At 44.8% G+C, this 14,993-nt stretch overlaps 1 protein-coding gene across 7 annotated transcripts; it reads right to left on the reverse strand.

Annotated features, from left to right (window-relative positions):
* Positions 1 to 4,207: 4,207 nt before the first annotated feature.
* Positions 4,208 to 14,236, reverse strand: LOC136965785 (voltage-dependent L-type calcium channel subunit beta-4-like). Of its 7 annotated transcripts, none has more exons than XM_067260012.1 (15): positions 14,174 to 14,236; positions 13,016 to 13,099; positions 9,196 to 9,261; positions 9,049 to 9,099; positions 8,773 to 8,895; positions 8,424 to 8,551; positions 7,900 to 7,976; positions 7,338 to 7,357; positions 6,915 to 6,995; positions 5,786 to 5,844; positions 5,475 to 5,584; positions 5,227 to 5,378; positions 4,974 to 5,069; positions 4,635 to 4,820; positions 4,208 to 4,465 (listed from the first exon to the last, which is right to left on the reverse strand). In XM_067260012.1, exons 1-15 carry the CDS (start codon positions 14,234 to 14,236, stop codon positions 4,208 to 4,210), a joined length of 1,554 nt encoding a protein of 517 aa, XP_067116113.1. The 7 variants fall into 7 exon arrangements, with proteins under 7 accessions (XP_067116113.1, XP_067116112.1, XP_067116110.1 ...); XM_067260011.1 differs by having other exon boundaries at positions 9,049 to 9,105; XM_067260009.1 differs by having other exon boundaries at positions 9,049 to 9,261.
* Between the last annotated feature and the right edge of the window lie 757 nt (positions 14,237 to 14,993).

Genomic DNA, 14,993 nt, shown 5'->3' on the forward strand with positions numbered 1-14,993 from the left:
AAAAATATTTTGGTCTAGAACTAGGCTTAGTTCATTTCTGGGAAACTGAGTCTAAGTATCATAAACATATGCACAATTATTGCTTTTATCCATGAAATGCGATATTTGAACCTACAAAATCTGCATCTGCTGTCAAATGCTCTAACATGGAGCTATACCTACCCTAATCTGTAAAAAATGTATTCACAAATTCTTCTTATCTTTTACCCTCCAATCTCTAAAGAAACAAGCTGATTTATTTCAAATGGTTAATGTGAAGGTTTCTTTACCGATAAACAGCGCCATCGTGTGGGTGGTCTCTGCCTGTGCGAGGAACCGCAAACCAAACAAAAAACACTTCATCCTGAGTATAGGCACAAGTGTTTCAATCACTAGCGGCAAAAGGAACCAGGATTTACCACCAATTGACAAAAAATACCCTTTTGTAAAGATTTGGGAATGAAGACTAGACCAGGGTATTAGTTAAACTGTGTGTGAGCATTAACCATAGTAACTCTAAAAAGAGGTTTTGGTGTTTAATCAGGCCTACTATGAGTTACTGTCATTGTGTCATGTCTGTGGTCCTGCCAAAGTTTGATGAGACAAGGCAGAGAATGCTCTAGAATGAACACAAAGCAAACAAATGGAACAGGCTGAGAGCCTCCTTTGTAGAACGACTCTTTTTATTTTGTAAAAGAAAACTTTAAGTCACTTCTAGTTTTGCCTTTGACACAATCATCTCCCATTTCAATTTTTTTTCTTTAATTCGTTTTATAAATTAAAATGGAACATTATGCATGCAATACCGCATTAGCCGTTTAGTTTTCATCTTCCACAAAAAAAGAAAAAGAACACAAATTCCCTTAGAGTTCTGATGAAGCTGCTTGGAAAAGGTTGGACGGTGGGAGAAGCCACAGCATGAAGCGATGTACACGGTTGCGGTTGCATAGTACATGGATTTCCTCATTTAAAACAGCATGCCTTTTGTATTGCACATTACTGAAACTTTGTATACTGAAACTTTGTGTTGTTTCAAGTGTCCCACAAGGGTCATCGTCATTTCAATGCGAGCACAAGTATACAGCAAATAGCATCTCTCAAAGACATTATTTACATTTATGTATTTATTATAAAAATAATCACCAGCAAAGATTTGTCTATTACTTTTTCTATATTGGGATAAATGTTTTGTCTTTTTTGTACATTTCTTTCTCCAAACAAAAATCTTTTAAAATGTTTTCTGGACTCTGGTCAGGAAGGAACCCATGTTTCTGAAAAAAATCTATTTATCATGAAACATAATTGAGAGACAAAACTTTGGCCTCTTACTTTCTATAATAAGTCTAAATAAAAATACAGGAACAGACACTTATTTAGAACCATTTTAGCGATGGAAAATGATATCTACACCATTCAAAAAACAATGTCTTTTACCTTTTGAAATGTTCCATATTCAGGACATTTTCAGGGAAAGGATTGGGGTCAATTTTGTTTCAATTCAAGCTCAAGATGAAGTGAAAATTGAATTCATGAATTCAGTAGAATAGTTCCCTAATAGAAAATGGTGGACAATATTCCCTTTTATTGGAATAAAGAGAGGGAGCTGACCTAAAGGTTGCACTGGGCGACACTGTGTTCACCTCTCTGTCCAGCCCACTCTCATCACCTGGTCTGGAAGAGGTGAAAGTCGGTCTAGAAAAATCCCTCTGATTGTCTCAAGCAGCCGAGCGGAATCTTGGTTCATTTGTTTTTTAGTTTTTTTTTTAATGAACGGTGGCTCCCCATTCAATCAGTCAACCAATGCTATTTTGGCATGAGTCACAATATTACAGAGAAGCATGCTCATAAACAACAGCATATGTAATTGTATTATTTTTTTCTGCAATCTTTTGTTTTCAGTCAGTGAACAAACTAGAAAGAGACATTGACATGGGCAAGGAAATCAACTGGTTCTGGAAAAATCAGTGCCCTGACCAGACTTATATATTTGGAGCTATATCACAAACCCTATCGTTTCGAGGTTCATTCTTGTTTTTAAGGCACCACCTTCCTCTGGTGCTACAAAAGTCACTACAGTACATCAACTCTATTTGAAGGAATTAAATACAAGACAGCTAACAAGGTAACTGCACATCTCTAACCATGCCTAAGAATACTCTGCTCAGGAACTCATTCTCCCAGTATGCATTGTTCTGCATACAGTAAGCATTAGCAGAGGGGACCCCATTTCCTTGACCAAACACCCATGCAGCCTGTAGCAGAGAAGACAGTGGTCCTGGAGTTGTTTGCATTTCTCTCTTCTAGCTCTAGCTGTCCAGAGGGAATTTTAACTCAGTGGCGCCCTCTATCTGAAGGTGTAAGGGACTGGCTATCCCCTGGATCACTGGCCTGACTTTTTGCCACCTAGGAACCAGGTTCCAGTTTGACTGTAAACCTGCTCATCCAGAACAAACCATATGTTTGAGACACACCGCAGGACATAAAGTGGTGCGTTCAAAACGGCGAGGGGTGTGACGATGTCAGAGTCCTGGGAATAGCGATGGAGAGACACCATCTGGTACATCTGAACTCAGGAGCCAAACATCTAAGGGGAGAAAACAATGATGCCTAAAACAGAAAACCTGCTTTCATCTGTTTAATCATGCATCCAACCAACACTTGGGATTCTTTCATAAACCAGTCTTGATTGCTGCTTCAATACTATTTTCCATCACATACTTCAGGGCAGTCTCAAGTCACTGTTGGGACCAATGTATGTCCGACTGTCCATCATAAAAGGTCATCTCCTTTACATTAAACACTGGGATATCACTACTGAAGGGAGCATGCTTTGCAGTAGGAAACATGCCATCAGAAAATGAACATGATGCAAAGGACCCTGGCAGGAAACAATCCCACATCAGTCAAGTGCTTTAAACTGGAACACAGGAAGCAGCAGAAAAGGGTCCTAGAAGCCTGACCCGAGAAAAGGTAACACGCCTGCTGTCCGGGCGTTGTCATAGTAGCGCCTCCACAAGGCTTTGCCTCTATTCTTATCAATGTCAAATAAACCCAATACTGTTCTAAGGCTGGTTCCAAACTGCTCGTGTGACCTGAGCGAGTAATAAGGTGAGGGGATGCCGTCGGTTTCTCTGTAGATAAAACATTTCATGGCTGGGCCGGGAACCTCAAGATGCAGCTCTGCAGTGTTCCTCCTCTGGACCACTGTCCCTACCGGGTCTGCTCGCCCCAGCCATGCTACTGCCGCCACTCACTATCTGTTCTGATATGCTACTTTTCCTCGGGAAAAGGAGGTCCTAGAGGTACAACTAGCAGCGGGCTGGGACATCTCCTTGTCCACTGAGATCTAATCTAAGCTCATGCTAAGAGCGTCAACTCCAAAGGAAAATAACAAATAACCAAAAAACAACCAAAAAGGCTACACTAAGGGAAGACTGGCTGTCTTGTCACTTAGAATATATGAACCAGCGGGAAGCACTGGCCACCAAACCAACAATGTCCTCTAATCCCCTCCCCCCCAAAAATCATTTGATATGAACTCAAATGGATCCTCCAAATCTGCAATATTTTTGTGAAAGGTGCAGAAACGTCTATTACAGATTTAGATCATTTAGAGATGTTATCTGATGATGTCATTAGTGTCCTGTCAGCATGCAACCAAGTGAAATGTTTGTTGATGTTTTTAAACAGCTCTGAGGAACCCGCGAGGCATATTTCAGCAGTGGCTTCGTGTTCTATGGTCTCTATCCAATACAGGGACCTCCCCATCATTTAGAGCCCTCTACACATGTACCATAAAATATCATCCATCTGTAACAATTTAAGCTAATAAGTATGTTGATGAAGAAAAAAACTACCAGATACTATACAACCACTGAATGATGTGTTGTTTGGGCACACAAATGGCAAATGTCCCGAAACAAAGACTCGGTTGTTGTAGCATTAGCGTACTTAGCATTGTTAACCTTTTGGTCATGCGGACTGATCAAGTGTTTATTGATAGGGGCACCCAAGAAATTTGAGAGGCCAAAGATGAAATGGTGAGAGGCCAATATGTTGGATTCAGAATTCCTGAAAAGAAAAAAGCCAATGCCTGAGTAAAACATATTTAAGAAGAAAAATAAAAAAGAGAAAAAATTGGCACAATTTCTCAAGAGACAGCCATCTTGCGGCTATGCTGCACCGGAACGGTGGGGGGGGTTAGGCATAGGTCAGGGGGGAGGGGAGCTCAGAGCCGGTGCCTGGTGTCATGACTGTAGCTGCCTGGAGAGCTACGGTTGCGGTGGGGCTTGTAGGCGTCCTGGTAGGGGTCCTGGTAATCCTGGTATGGGTCTTGCTCCCGACTTTGCTGGGAGCCTGACGACATGCGGTTACGTCCCTTGTGCGCGCGCTCGTTGTGGTAGTTCTCGTCTGAGGTCATCAGGTTGCGGCGCTCGTTGGGGGTGGAGTGATCTCCAGTGTGGTTGCTCTGTTTAATTCTTTGGGTCTGCTGATAAAAAGCACACAACACAGCTTTTACACTCTTAAACTGTTGAACTGCATACCAGTCTTTTCTTCCATGGCCAACTCTCCACGACAACATGTAGGTCAGGCCTTTGCTCCACGAGGCAGATATCGTTCTCATGCTCAAATGAACGCAGTTTTACCTGACTGACCTGCAGTCCAGAGATGGTGGTGGGGTACGGAGAGAGGGCAGTGGGGCCCAGGTTGCGCCCCAGCAGGGGGTTGAGGGGCGTGGCCAGGGATGTGTGTGTGGCCTTCCAGTAGGCCTCCAGGTACTCAGCCAGGTGTTCACACGCATCCTCCAGCTGGTTCTCATCCAGGATGATGTCAAACATCTCCTGTTGGGTGAGAAATCAAAGAAAAGCGGAAAGGGAGGGAGGCGGGACCGAGGCAGGTAAAGTAAGAGACTATGTCAAGGTTTGCGTTCAAAAAAATGGTGTGTGCCAGCCTTTTAAACATACACAATTCTATTGGAAGGTTTGTGAACTCACCGGCGGACACTGAGCCAGTTTGTCAGCAGCTACTAGCTGCACGTTCAGGTGCTTGCTCTGAGACTTCCCTCTGGATTTGACCAGCCTCTGCAGCACCTGTTTGGAAACATCCGATACCATCCACTGCTATAGCATACCAACCAGGGCTGTATAGAGACACAGGTCAGCTAACAGGCCATCTAATGCTGCCATACATATTCACAAGAACTGCGAAGCCTTGTCACAGGCCTGAGTGTGTGTCTAGCCCCCTCACCTTTGGCGATGAGACCTTGACATGGACAATGATGGGTGCCAGTGAAGTCTTCAGCAGCTGGGCTGGGTGGTTGATGGTGTCTGCATCCAGGATGACCAACTGGAGAGACCTGGCCAGCTCGAATATCCTCTCTATCTCACTCTGTACCTCAGCTGGAGGGTGAGAGGCAGACAGGATGCTGGTTACAGGACAAGCCATAATCACAAAGTACTGCCCGAATTCTGGATGTCTCGGGAATAATCATATACCCAAGCTGGATCTGGTGTTGGATCTCTCAATGATGGCCCTCTTGCTAGGATTGTTCAGGACAGACCTCTTGGCCAAGGATATGTCTGCTGTAACTCGTGTGATCGATATCCTGAAACGATTAAAAGATTATGATATGTTTAGCCATTCATTGTCAACAGAGTTTTAAGGAAATAAACGAATGTAGTGTTTCTCTGGGCGCTCTCCAGGCATACCTCGAAAGGTTTTAATAAGCATTGACATCTGAGCATAACCAAGATAAAAATCTAACCGTCACAGCGGCAGGAAGGATAGGGGGAGGCTTTCATCTTACCTTCCGTCGAATCGATGCTTGAGGAAGTCGAAGAGTGCTTTCTGCATCATGTCTGTCACCTGAACGAGACACCGGGGAACCAGAGGAGACAAACAGGGGGACAGAGAAAGAGAGCATTATGGGAAGAGAATGACAGAATGAGGGCGTCTTAACTTGCAACTATATACTTGAGATGTATTAAGTGGGTCATGGAAAGATCCCCTGAAGGTTCAGTGAGACACCTGCTGTGGCACGGGGTTCATTTCCGATGGTAACTTAAACATTGCTTGTTCATAAACAATGCTTTTGGTATTTCCACATTCGGCCTCAGGGCAAAACTAAACACACTACGGGCATTTTCTAAAATGACATGAGAAACACAGGAAGGCAATAGGTGATTCTGCAGTCTAAGCCCAATCACACCATCAAATATTTCAAATGAATAGAATTCAATTCAGAAGGGTTTTGTGATATGGTGTGTCCAAAAGTCCTGCATCGGGGCTGATTGGAGAACAGTCTAGACACACAAAGCAACGCTTCCAGGGGCTCTCCTCTCCTTTTTTCTCTTTCTAATTTCAAACCTTGCTCTACTTCTGATGCTGACGCGTTTGCACCCAGAAGGTTGTTACCGCGGCAACAGAGCACACTGGGGGATGAGGCGAGTGATTGCGTTCCCTCCGTGCGAGGAGAGGAGAGAAAGGGGAGGAGGAAGAGAGAGAAGGAGGGGGCGAGAAGAGGGGATGGGAGAGAAGGAGGGAGAATGGGAAGGAGGAGAGGATCTGGTTGAATGGTATGGTATACTTTAAAATAAAAAGGGCATTTTATGGCTAGAAATAGTAGTCTCCCTATGATCATTCTGCCAGGCTTAGAATGCCTTGAAAAACATAGGGGAATCGTCACTACCAAAACACAGAGCCTTTTCCGTAACACCGCCATGCTGAAGAAGGAAACAAAGATGGTAGATTCACACTGAAACGCCATCCAGCCGTGAGAGGAGCTTCCCCTCGAGGAGACCCAATCCTCCTCAGCCAGCAATCATTTAACTATAGTTCAATTGGCGCACCAATCAGAGAGAGAGAAGAAGTCATGTGATCTGGGGTCAGCCCCAAGGGATGGGTCACGTGTCTCAGACGTTTCTGCTGTTTCCTACCTCGTAACCCTTGAGGGAAGGACCGACCAGCACCACAGGCCTCATGGAGGGGACCACGTCGTACGGAGGGATGTGTTCGGTCTGTGTGGAAAATCAGTGGTCAGCAGTAGAGCAATCACAAAACCCCACGCATGGACAGTAACATTCAGGATGTGTTTAGAACTGCACGTAAGAGGTAGGTCAAGATAGGATGATTAAAATGGGTTGAGAGTCCGGTTTGATCATTGAAAACATTGAAACAGCAGTCATTTGAAATGCTAGATGGGGATGAAGGATGTCTGATATCGAAAGAAACATATGGCAACAGACCGGTATGGAGTTGAAACTGCTTGTTATCTATTAGCTATGTGGAGCGTCCAAGTCATGTTAACGGTCACAGGTCTCAGTGATGAAGATGATTAAGTATTACCATCACCAACTTACCACTTTCTGTTTCTGCTTTCCTGTGAAGACGAAAGAGAACAGAGTCGTCAATATCTGGACTCTTGTTAGCCGTCGCCAACGATATTTAAGGTCAGAAACGTCATGTTGTTATTCATCGACGACAGACAATTAAAAACATGAACTTGCTTCGACACGTACAATCAATATATACTGCATCAGCTGTTATCATGATGGAACACAATGGAAACAGTGCTGTCCTATGGCATATTCACAAAGTCACATGAGGGAAGTTCAGGGGGCTCAACGTCTTGTCGTTGGTTTCACCCTGTGGTAAGCCCAGTCTCAGAACGCCTGCAGTCCTCAACTGGAGGAAGAGGAGGATGGGAGAATGGACACTATGGATCCACAATCATTCTGTGCTCTACGCATCAACACCCTTAGCCCTTAGTGGAGACATGGGAAGGCTTAAAACAGCTTGTTATCTCTCTCTCTCTCTCTTTCTGTCTCTCTACATAGCCTTGGTTGCAGACATTCTAGCTTGTCTCTAAACTAGCGGAGGGCCCAGTTAGTGGACGTCCCCTCCCCGTGAACAGGCCCTCACCTGCCGAGGAGATGAGGGGTCTGATAGAAGCCGACACCTCATCCTCTACACTTGAAGACGAGTTCCCGCCAGACTTACTGGAAAAGACAAGAGGGGATCACAAGAAAAAACAGAACAGACCACAGCATTAATATGGAAAATGACACGACACACTCAACCCTACCACCGGTTTTCTGAGGGTCAAGGTTTAACGTGATGACACGTCAACCAACCCAAGATTCTACATCTAATTATATGCATTAGCTTTAAAAGTGAACAGCCCGGCGTAATGTATGGTATAAGCTTTAACTGCTACAAGTTACACAAACTGTGGGTGACAGCGGCTTCAAAAGTGATTAGACAGCCGAGGCTGCAAAGCTGGGGCTGAAAGATCTACTCATTAAACCAATAAGGCCTGGAATCATTTGAGTATGTCTATTCTGGATGAAGAGAAGGGGAATCAGGTAAGAGCAGATACGGGAGGGAGAAGGGGGTGGTGCTGGGAAAGCGTCCCCTGCCGGAGGTCCTAGGCTGGGCTCTCTTACCCTTGGACTCTGCCTCTCTTCTGCTCCTGCTGGATGCGGATGTTCTCCAGCTTCAGGGGGCTGGGGATGAAGCCGATCTCACAGCCCTCCTTCACCAGACGACCGATCCACCAGTCGTTGTTGAACTTCTGCACGTTTTAGAGAGAGGGTGACCAAGGGGCCCGGAGACACACACGCTTTTATGAAAAGACCAGACCAGGACTCCTTTTAGCTACATGTTTTAAGCTAACTCAAGCAGTGAGAGTTGTACTCACAAGCCATTTCACAATACTCTGTCATTCTCATATCTAAATGTTTACGCTGCTAGGCCATAAATGTCCCACGCATCACCTAACCCGAAGAGGTATACCTCCTTTATGTGAAGGAAGTCCCTAGCGTCAAAGGAGATGGCAGTGGCAGGTACAGGCACATCCTCATCCAAAGCTCCACAGTAGCTGACGTTGGTCTTCACAGCAAAGGCAACAGCTTTTGCCTGTGGAATTGTACAATGATCCAGGTATTATTACACCATCATGGTGTTCTGCGCTTACTACCTACATTAGCATACTGTACACAGAAGCTATATGGCTATAAGTACTGAATAGCTTTGAGGGCATTAAAAGAATGATGACTGGTGCTAGCTCACCTTAGCTCTCTCCAGCTGTAAGGTGGCCTGCTGCTCTCTCTCCTGCCTGCTCTGGCCCTGGCCCTGGCCCTGTCCCTGGCTTTGGCCAGGGCCCTGTCCCAGACTTTGTCCCTGACCCTGGCCCGGGCCTTGGACCTGGCCCTGCACCTCCCGGTCCTCCTCCAGGGAGACATCTGAGTCCGATGGTCTGCTTGTGTAGGAATCAGCTGAGCCCTGGAAATGGGAACAGGACAGGTCAACCGTCAGCATCCACAAACCTGCGCAGCTGGAACTTCTGTACCCCAGAACGCAGCCAAGAAAACACTAGAGATGAAAACCCCCAAATTGAATACACCTGACGTTTACAATGCCTGAGGGGACATGAACAGCTCACATAATGTAACACGATGTGACACCTTAAGCCTTCATGGAAGTTTGTGTCTTACTACAGACCATCATGTGTTAAGGGTAGTGTCAGCAGAACTGTTTGCTGAAACTTAGCTTGGTCATACATGCTACAGTTGCACTGTGCTAACGTTTGGTCTGTGGGGGATGCCTCCTAATGATAATCCAATGGGGGAACAACATGAACCCAAGTCAGGGAAGTGGTTTGTAGTCAATACTGAAGAAGAGGAAGTCTCACAGTCGGCTAAAAAACGAACACGCTAGTCAAAGCTAAGCACTTTTTTTTTTAACCACAGCTATCTCTCAGGCTTTCAAGAGGCTCTATTGGATTGTGTGTATTTAATCAAAAAGTGCAGGGTTTGGGAAACAAAACTGTAGAGGTTTGCTTAATTTGAAGATTAAATTGAGTTTCTTAATACAATATACATTTAGAGAATGGAATAAGGCAACTCATGGGTTTGGGAATAGGTATGAGGTCACCCTGGGTATGTGCTAGCTCAACACTGCATTATTTTGAACACAAGCATTTTATCATGGAATTTCACACCATACTGATCTGAAGTCTCCCAGGATTAGAACTCTTTTAGCACACACACACAAAGAAAAACTGTTCTTCATCCAGTTATCCTGGTTCAGTGTTTCAGTAAGCATTTTTATTTTCACGCCCCCCAAATCTCTCACAAAACAATTCTGTCGGTCCTAATGAGTACACTGTGTCTGATTAATCCTTAGGGAATAACCAAACCAAATGTGTTTAAATGTGACGATGAATAGGTAGTTTGACGGTTCCTTTTGAGTAGTCAGCGCCATGTTTTAGAACAGGCATCCACCAGAGCACCTTCGACATGTGACTCATCTACATCAGACTCCAGTGTATGACATCACGATGCACGTTTCTCTCTGTCTCGGCCAGTGATATATAACATACTGATGATTGTGAGAAAAAAAGACATTGTCCCCTTGAATTTAAGGCAATAAGTGCACCTTTTTTCTGTCAAATATGATGTGCGAGAATTCATTATGCAGTCACAACCTTATACGCGGACAGAACAATGGGCCTGGGAGGGGGGGGGGCTATAGAAATGTACATATACACACCGTTCTCTCATTCTCTCACAAAATAAACCAAGGGTCCATTTTCACGGTGTGATGTGTTACATGGCTCCTCCTGTCTATAACATGGTCCAGGCTGTTCATATTGGCTTGTGCGAGAATGCACCTAAATTCAGGATATTTAGCGGACACTGACACACACGTAGCTGTGGATCACACGCTCACGAATGTGCCCACACACGTCAGTCGCCATCTCCCTCCAGTGCAACCCCCCCCCCCCCCCCCCCACCACCCCACCCCCAACCGTGGAGCTGACCCCCCCACGATCGCTCCATAACGAGCCGCCAGCTAGCGCTCCGAGGCCCCGTGGAAGTGTATGCATCCGAGCCACCTCCATCGACAAACATACGCTTGTACACACGCACGCACGTACGCACACACACACATGCCATATATCTGAGGCTGCTGCCACCCCCACCCCCCCCTCCCCCCTCACCTGCCCCCCCTCCCCCCCCACTCACCGCCTCCGAGTCTTCAAATCCATGCAGGTACAAATTGTCATACATGGAGGTTTGCTATTCCAAAAGCGCCTCTAGAAGAATATAGAGTGGAAGAAAAAAAAAAAACAAGAGTGCGGGAGGAGAGGGAGGAGGAGGAGGGAGCCACCACAGAAAAAGGGATGGATGGGGATGACGATCCCCTCTCTCCACAGCTCAAAAATAAATAAAGAAATAAAAATCCCTTCCGATAGAGAAAGAGAGCAGGCCCTCGCTGGTGGTCCAAAGGCCTGATGTTCGATGGATGTGTGTTTGCCCCAAGCCTATATGCTGCTGGCTCACATTATAGGGCAGTGCAGCTCTCCCTTAAGGCAGCCCAATCCTGACATTTCATCAGCCTTCCAAATACACCGAGCAGAGCAGAGCAAAGCAGCACAGAGAATCCTTCCTCAATATCAGCCTGATGACAAAGCCAATGTGCCGTCTGCTGATTGGCTAGCCAGCCCTCCACTCAGCATGGATGCACACTCTCCTCTCCTTGACTGGGGGTAAAGGAAGAGGGGGATGACTGTGCTGGGAACAGCATCACTCTCCCCCTCTTTCTAGCTCTCTCTGTCTCTGTGTGCCTCTCTTTTTCTCTCTAGCCATCTGCTTCTTCCCCTTAATGCGAAAGGACACGAATATCCTTTTTTCAAACGAGGTTCATACAATACTAATGTTAGATCTGTCATGATGATCATGTCAACGATTACTTATCTATCTATCTATCCATCTATCTGTCTATATATATATATATACAAAGATTGATACTCAAGTATAGTATATGCTTAATATATATTACTGTAATGCTAGACAGGAGGATGATGTATGCAAATATACAGAATGCATACCATATAATAATTTGGAATGTGTCTTTACATCCCTACCCTTTTGTAATGATATCATCAACACTGTTTAAAGTGTAGGCACATATAATACTGCGATATAGTATGTGATATGTAATCTAACATAAACCACGGCTTTTCAACACAGTTCTAGGAGATGCCTGATTCAGTTTACCCCAGCCCTGACCCTAACACTCTGACTGTAATCAACTCGTTATTAGAATCAGATGTGCTAGATTATGGTTGAAGCAAACCAGGATGGTGGCCTGCCAAGGACAATGTTGGAGAGCACTCAACTACAGCTTAGGTACCTACTTCAAGGAGGAAGAAAAAACATGTATTTGCAAAACAGTGGAAGAATTCTGAGCTAAAATACAATAAACATACTCTGTCATTTACTGACTTGCACGGACATCTTGGGTCAATAAAGTACAAAAAAGACAGTGAACCAGCTCCCTTGGTAATATTACCCGCATCACAGAATGGCTTCATCTGGGTGCGAGTGTTCCTGCGTAAGGCAGCAGGTTGAATGCAGAAGGTATAACGAATGGGAACAGGCAAAAGACAGTGGAAGCAATTTTGAAGACCTAGAGACATAGGTGGATGAATGTTACTTAGAGTGACAGGCCTCTTGGGTTGTGGCAGTGGGTTACAGCACCAATGTTCATCAGCCAAGTATTTTATGAAAGAGGGCCTTTTCCAACCGAGTCACCCCTTTAGATTAAGGTTACATGAACTACCATGTAACGATGTAGTAAAAACATCGTAGGTACATAGGAATTGCTATGTAATTAAGTGTTGACTGTTTAGTTTACTACAAATATGTAATAAGGCAGAGCGTGGGGGAGGGGTTTAATGGTTGTTAGGGGATGTTGTAAAGGGACAGTTGAAGGTCGCGTTACAAAAACAAGTATGATGTTACTGTAACATCCACTTACCTCTGAAAATCCCAACCGCCCAGATATCAAATTGCACCTGTGAAATCTGTACCGCTTAACCGTAATGAAGTGTAAACACAAAGCCGTTCCTGCGTCACTGCAACTGCTGCTAGCACGGCTTTCGATATGGAAGTGAATGGTAGTTGACATGTTTTACAGTAATGTGAAGTGTTTCCCCACGGATGGGTGGATGGAAGTAGCATGGCTGCACCTGTCTGAGGATGAAGCTGGTGGAGGTGGTGCTGCCGTCAGATCTCTTCAGTCGGCTCCTCCTGGAGTAAGTCCCTCTGTTCACCTGTGGGGCACAACAAGCAGCCTTGGGAGGGACATCCATCACTCTCCCTACCCAGGAGGAAAACCCTCCCAGAAAACATCAACGAAACATGCCCACTTCTCATTCAAATGTCCCCCGTATAGACTCTGGCATTTTTAAGAGCAGTAGGCAAGAGAACCATGAAGTTCAGATCCACCCTAACACCCTTTATGTGCAGATGGCTGTACAGCCCAGTAGGTTGGGATGCTGTGCAGACTAGGAACCTGTGGTGCTGGTTAGCTGTGGTTGTTGCCTGCAGAGGGGCTGGGCTGGCTCAGTGTATCCCCTCCCCCATGGCCAACTGGACAATGACAACTCCCATCATAAATGTAAGACTGGGTTCATTTAGCAGTTTGTGAAATTGTCAGATTTCATGTGGAAGTTTTCAGATTCTGTAGCTGTGGCAAATATAGGATTGGCCTACGGGTCTTTTTCTGTTTTAATGATATCAAGACATGCAAAATAGCCAAATATAGCATAACCAATCCTTTGAGAGTTGGGTTAATTATCTAACAGTGATGGATTCCATTTATGACCAGGTCTCCTGAGTTAGTGACAATGTCACTGTTTTAATGTCAGAACCTACTTCTCTGAATCTATTAAACAGGGCCACATTAACTAGGTCACCCTTCTCACTAGGGGCCCCTTTTCTTCTCAACATCTGGTTGTGGCATCAGTTATTATCCGATACGTGTGAGCACCTCGCCAAAAACGAAACCCTATAGGCTATGTATATGAGGATTCTCTTCTGGGAATTAAGATATCACAAAACTGCCACAGGACTACTTCTGAAAATGCTATCATCAATAAAACAAATTATGATTAACTGAAATATAAATTATATAATAAGCATTACACATGTTGACTTTCCTACATCGAAAAGCGTGGTTTCTGAGAGCATGCAATGTAGTTTAGAAAGCAGCTTACAGATAAACTTTGAATTGAGAAACTTGCATTAACTATCCGTTAAGTGTCAATATGTTGACTGGCTTTCAGACAGACAAACTAAAACAAACCAAATCATATGCGCATCTATTACCCTCAGATTTGACCTACCTGAAAGATGGGCGCTTGGATGCCTTCGCCGATCTTGTTCCGAATGTAGATGTGTCGAGACATTTCGGCCAGGACATCGGTCCAAAGGGGTGGTTGCCTCTCTGGACCAGCCCAATGGAAGTGCGGCGGGTTACGAACTGCTTGCTCCAGCTTCAATCACCTGGATATAGCCTCTGAACAAGAGTGCTTCTGCACTACTCCGCGAATAGTACCGTTCCCTTGCTCATTACTTTGTGACAGGTGTTCACAGCGCGCACGGCGGTCCGTTGTGCGTACTGCTCGTTCCACTCAGAAACATGTGAAAGGAGCTGCGCCGACTGTTCTGCAGTCGCTTGAGATTAAATCCCTATGTACCCTGTGGGGCATTTTCAGATGTAGGGCAACAATATAATGACACAAAAATCGTGAATATTGAGGGCATTGAGTGTTTAAGAAGTTAATCTGTCTACAGTGAGAAAATACACATTTTACGCAACGTTGACAATTCAAAGAAAAACCTGTTATTCAAAGACATTTAATAACAATAGTTGAGATTACTTTATCATTTATTTGAATAAAAATACATTTTAATGTAAAAAATAACTCCTCTATTGCACTTTAAAGAAGGACTGCCTGTCTCAAGTCACCAGAGGAGGTCGCTCTCTTGCTACGTAGCCTACAGTACGTCTACATGGTGTAGAAGTTTTTATTTTGAAAGTTAAAGTGTAATCAACATTTACATCGGCAGATGGCGTCAGAGTATGAAAATTACTCTTTGGCATCCAGCATGTGGTCTGTCAACTTCAGTCACCTAACCTCCTTAGGATTTCACCTATCCTCC

The sequence above is a fragment of the Osmerus mordax genome, chromosome 22 (genome assembly GCF_038355195.1).
Source record: "Osmerus mordax isolate fOsmMor3 chromosome 22, fOsmMor3.pri, whole genome shotgun sequence".
Classification (NCBI taxonomy): Eukaryota; Metazoa; Chordata; class Actinopteri; order Osmeriformes; family Osmeridae; genus Osmerus; species Osmerus mordax.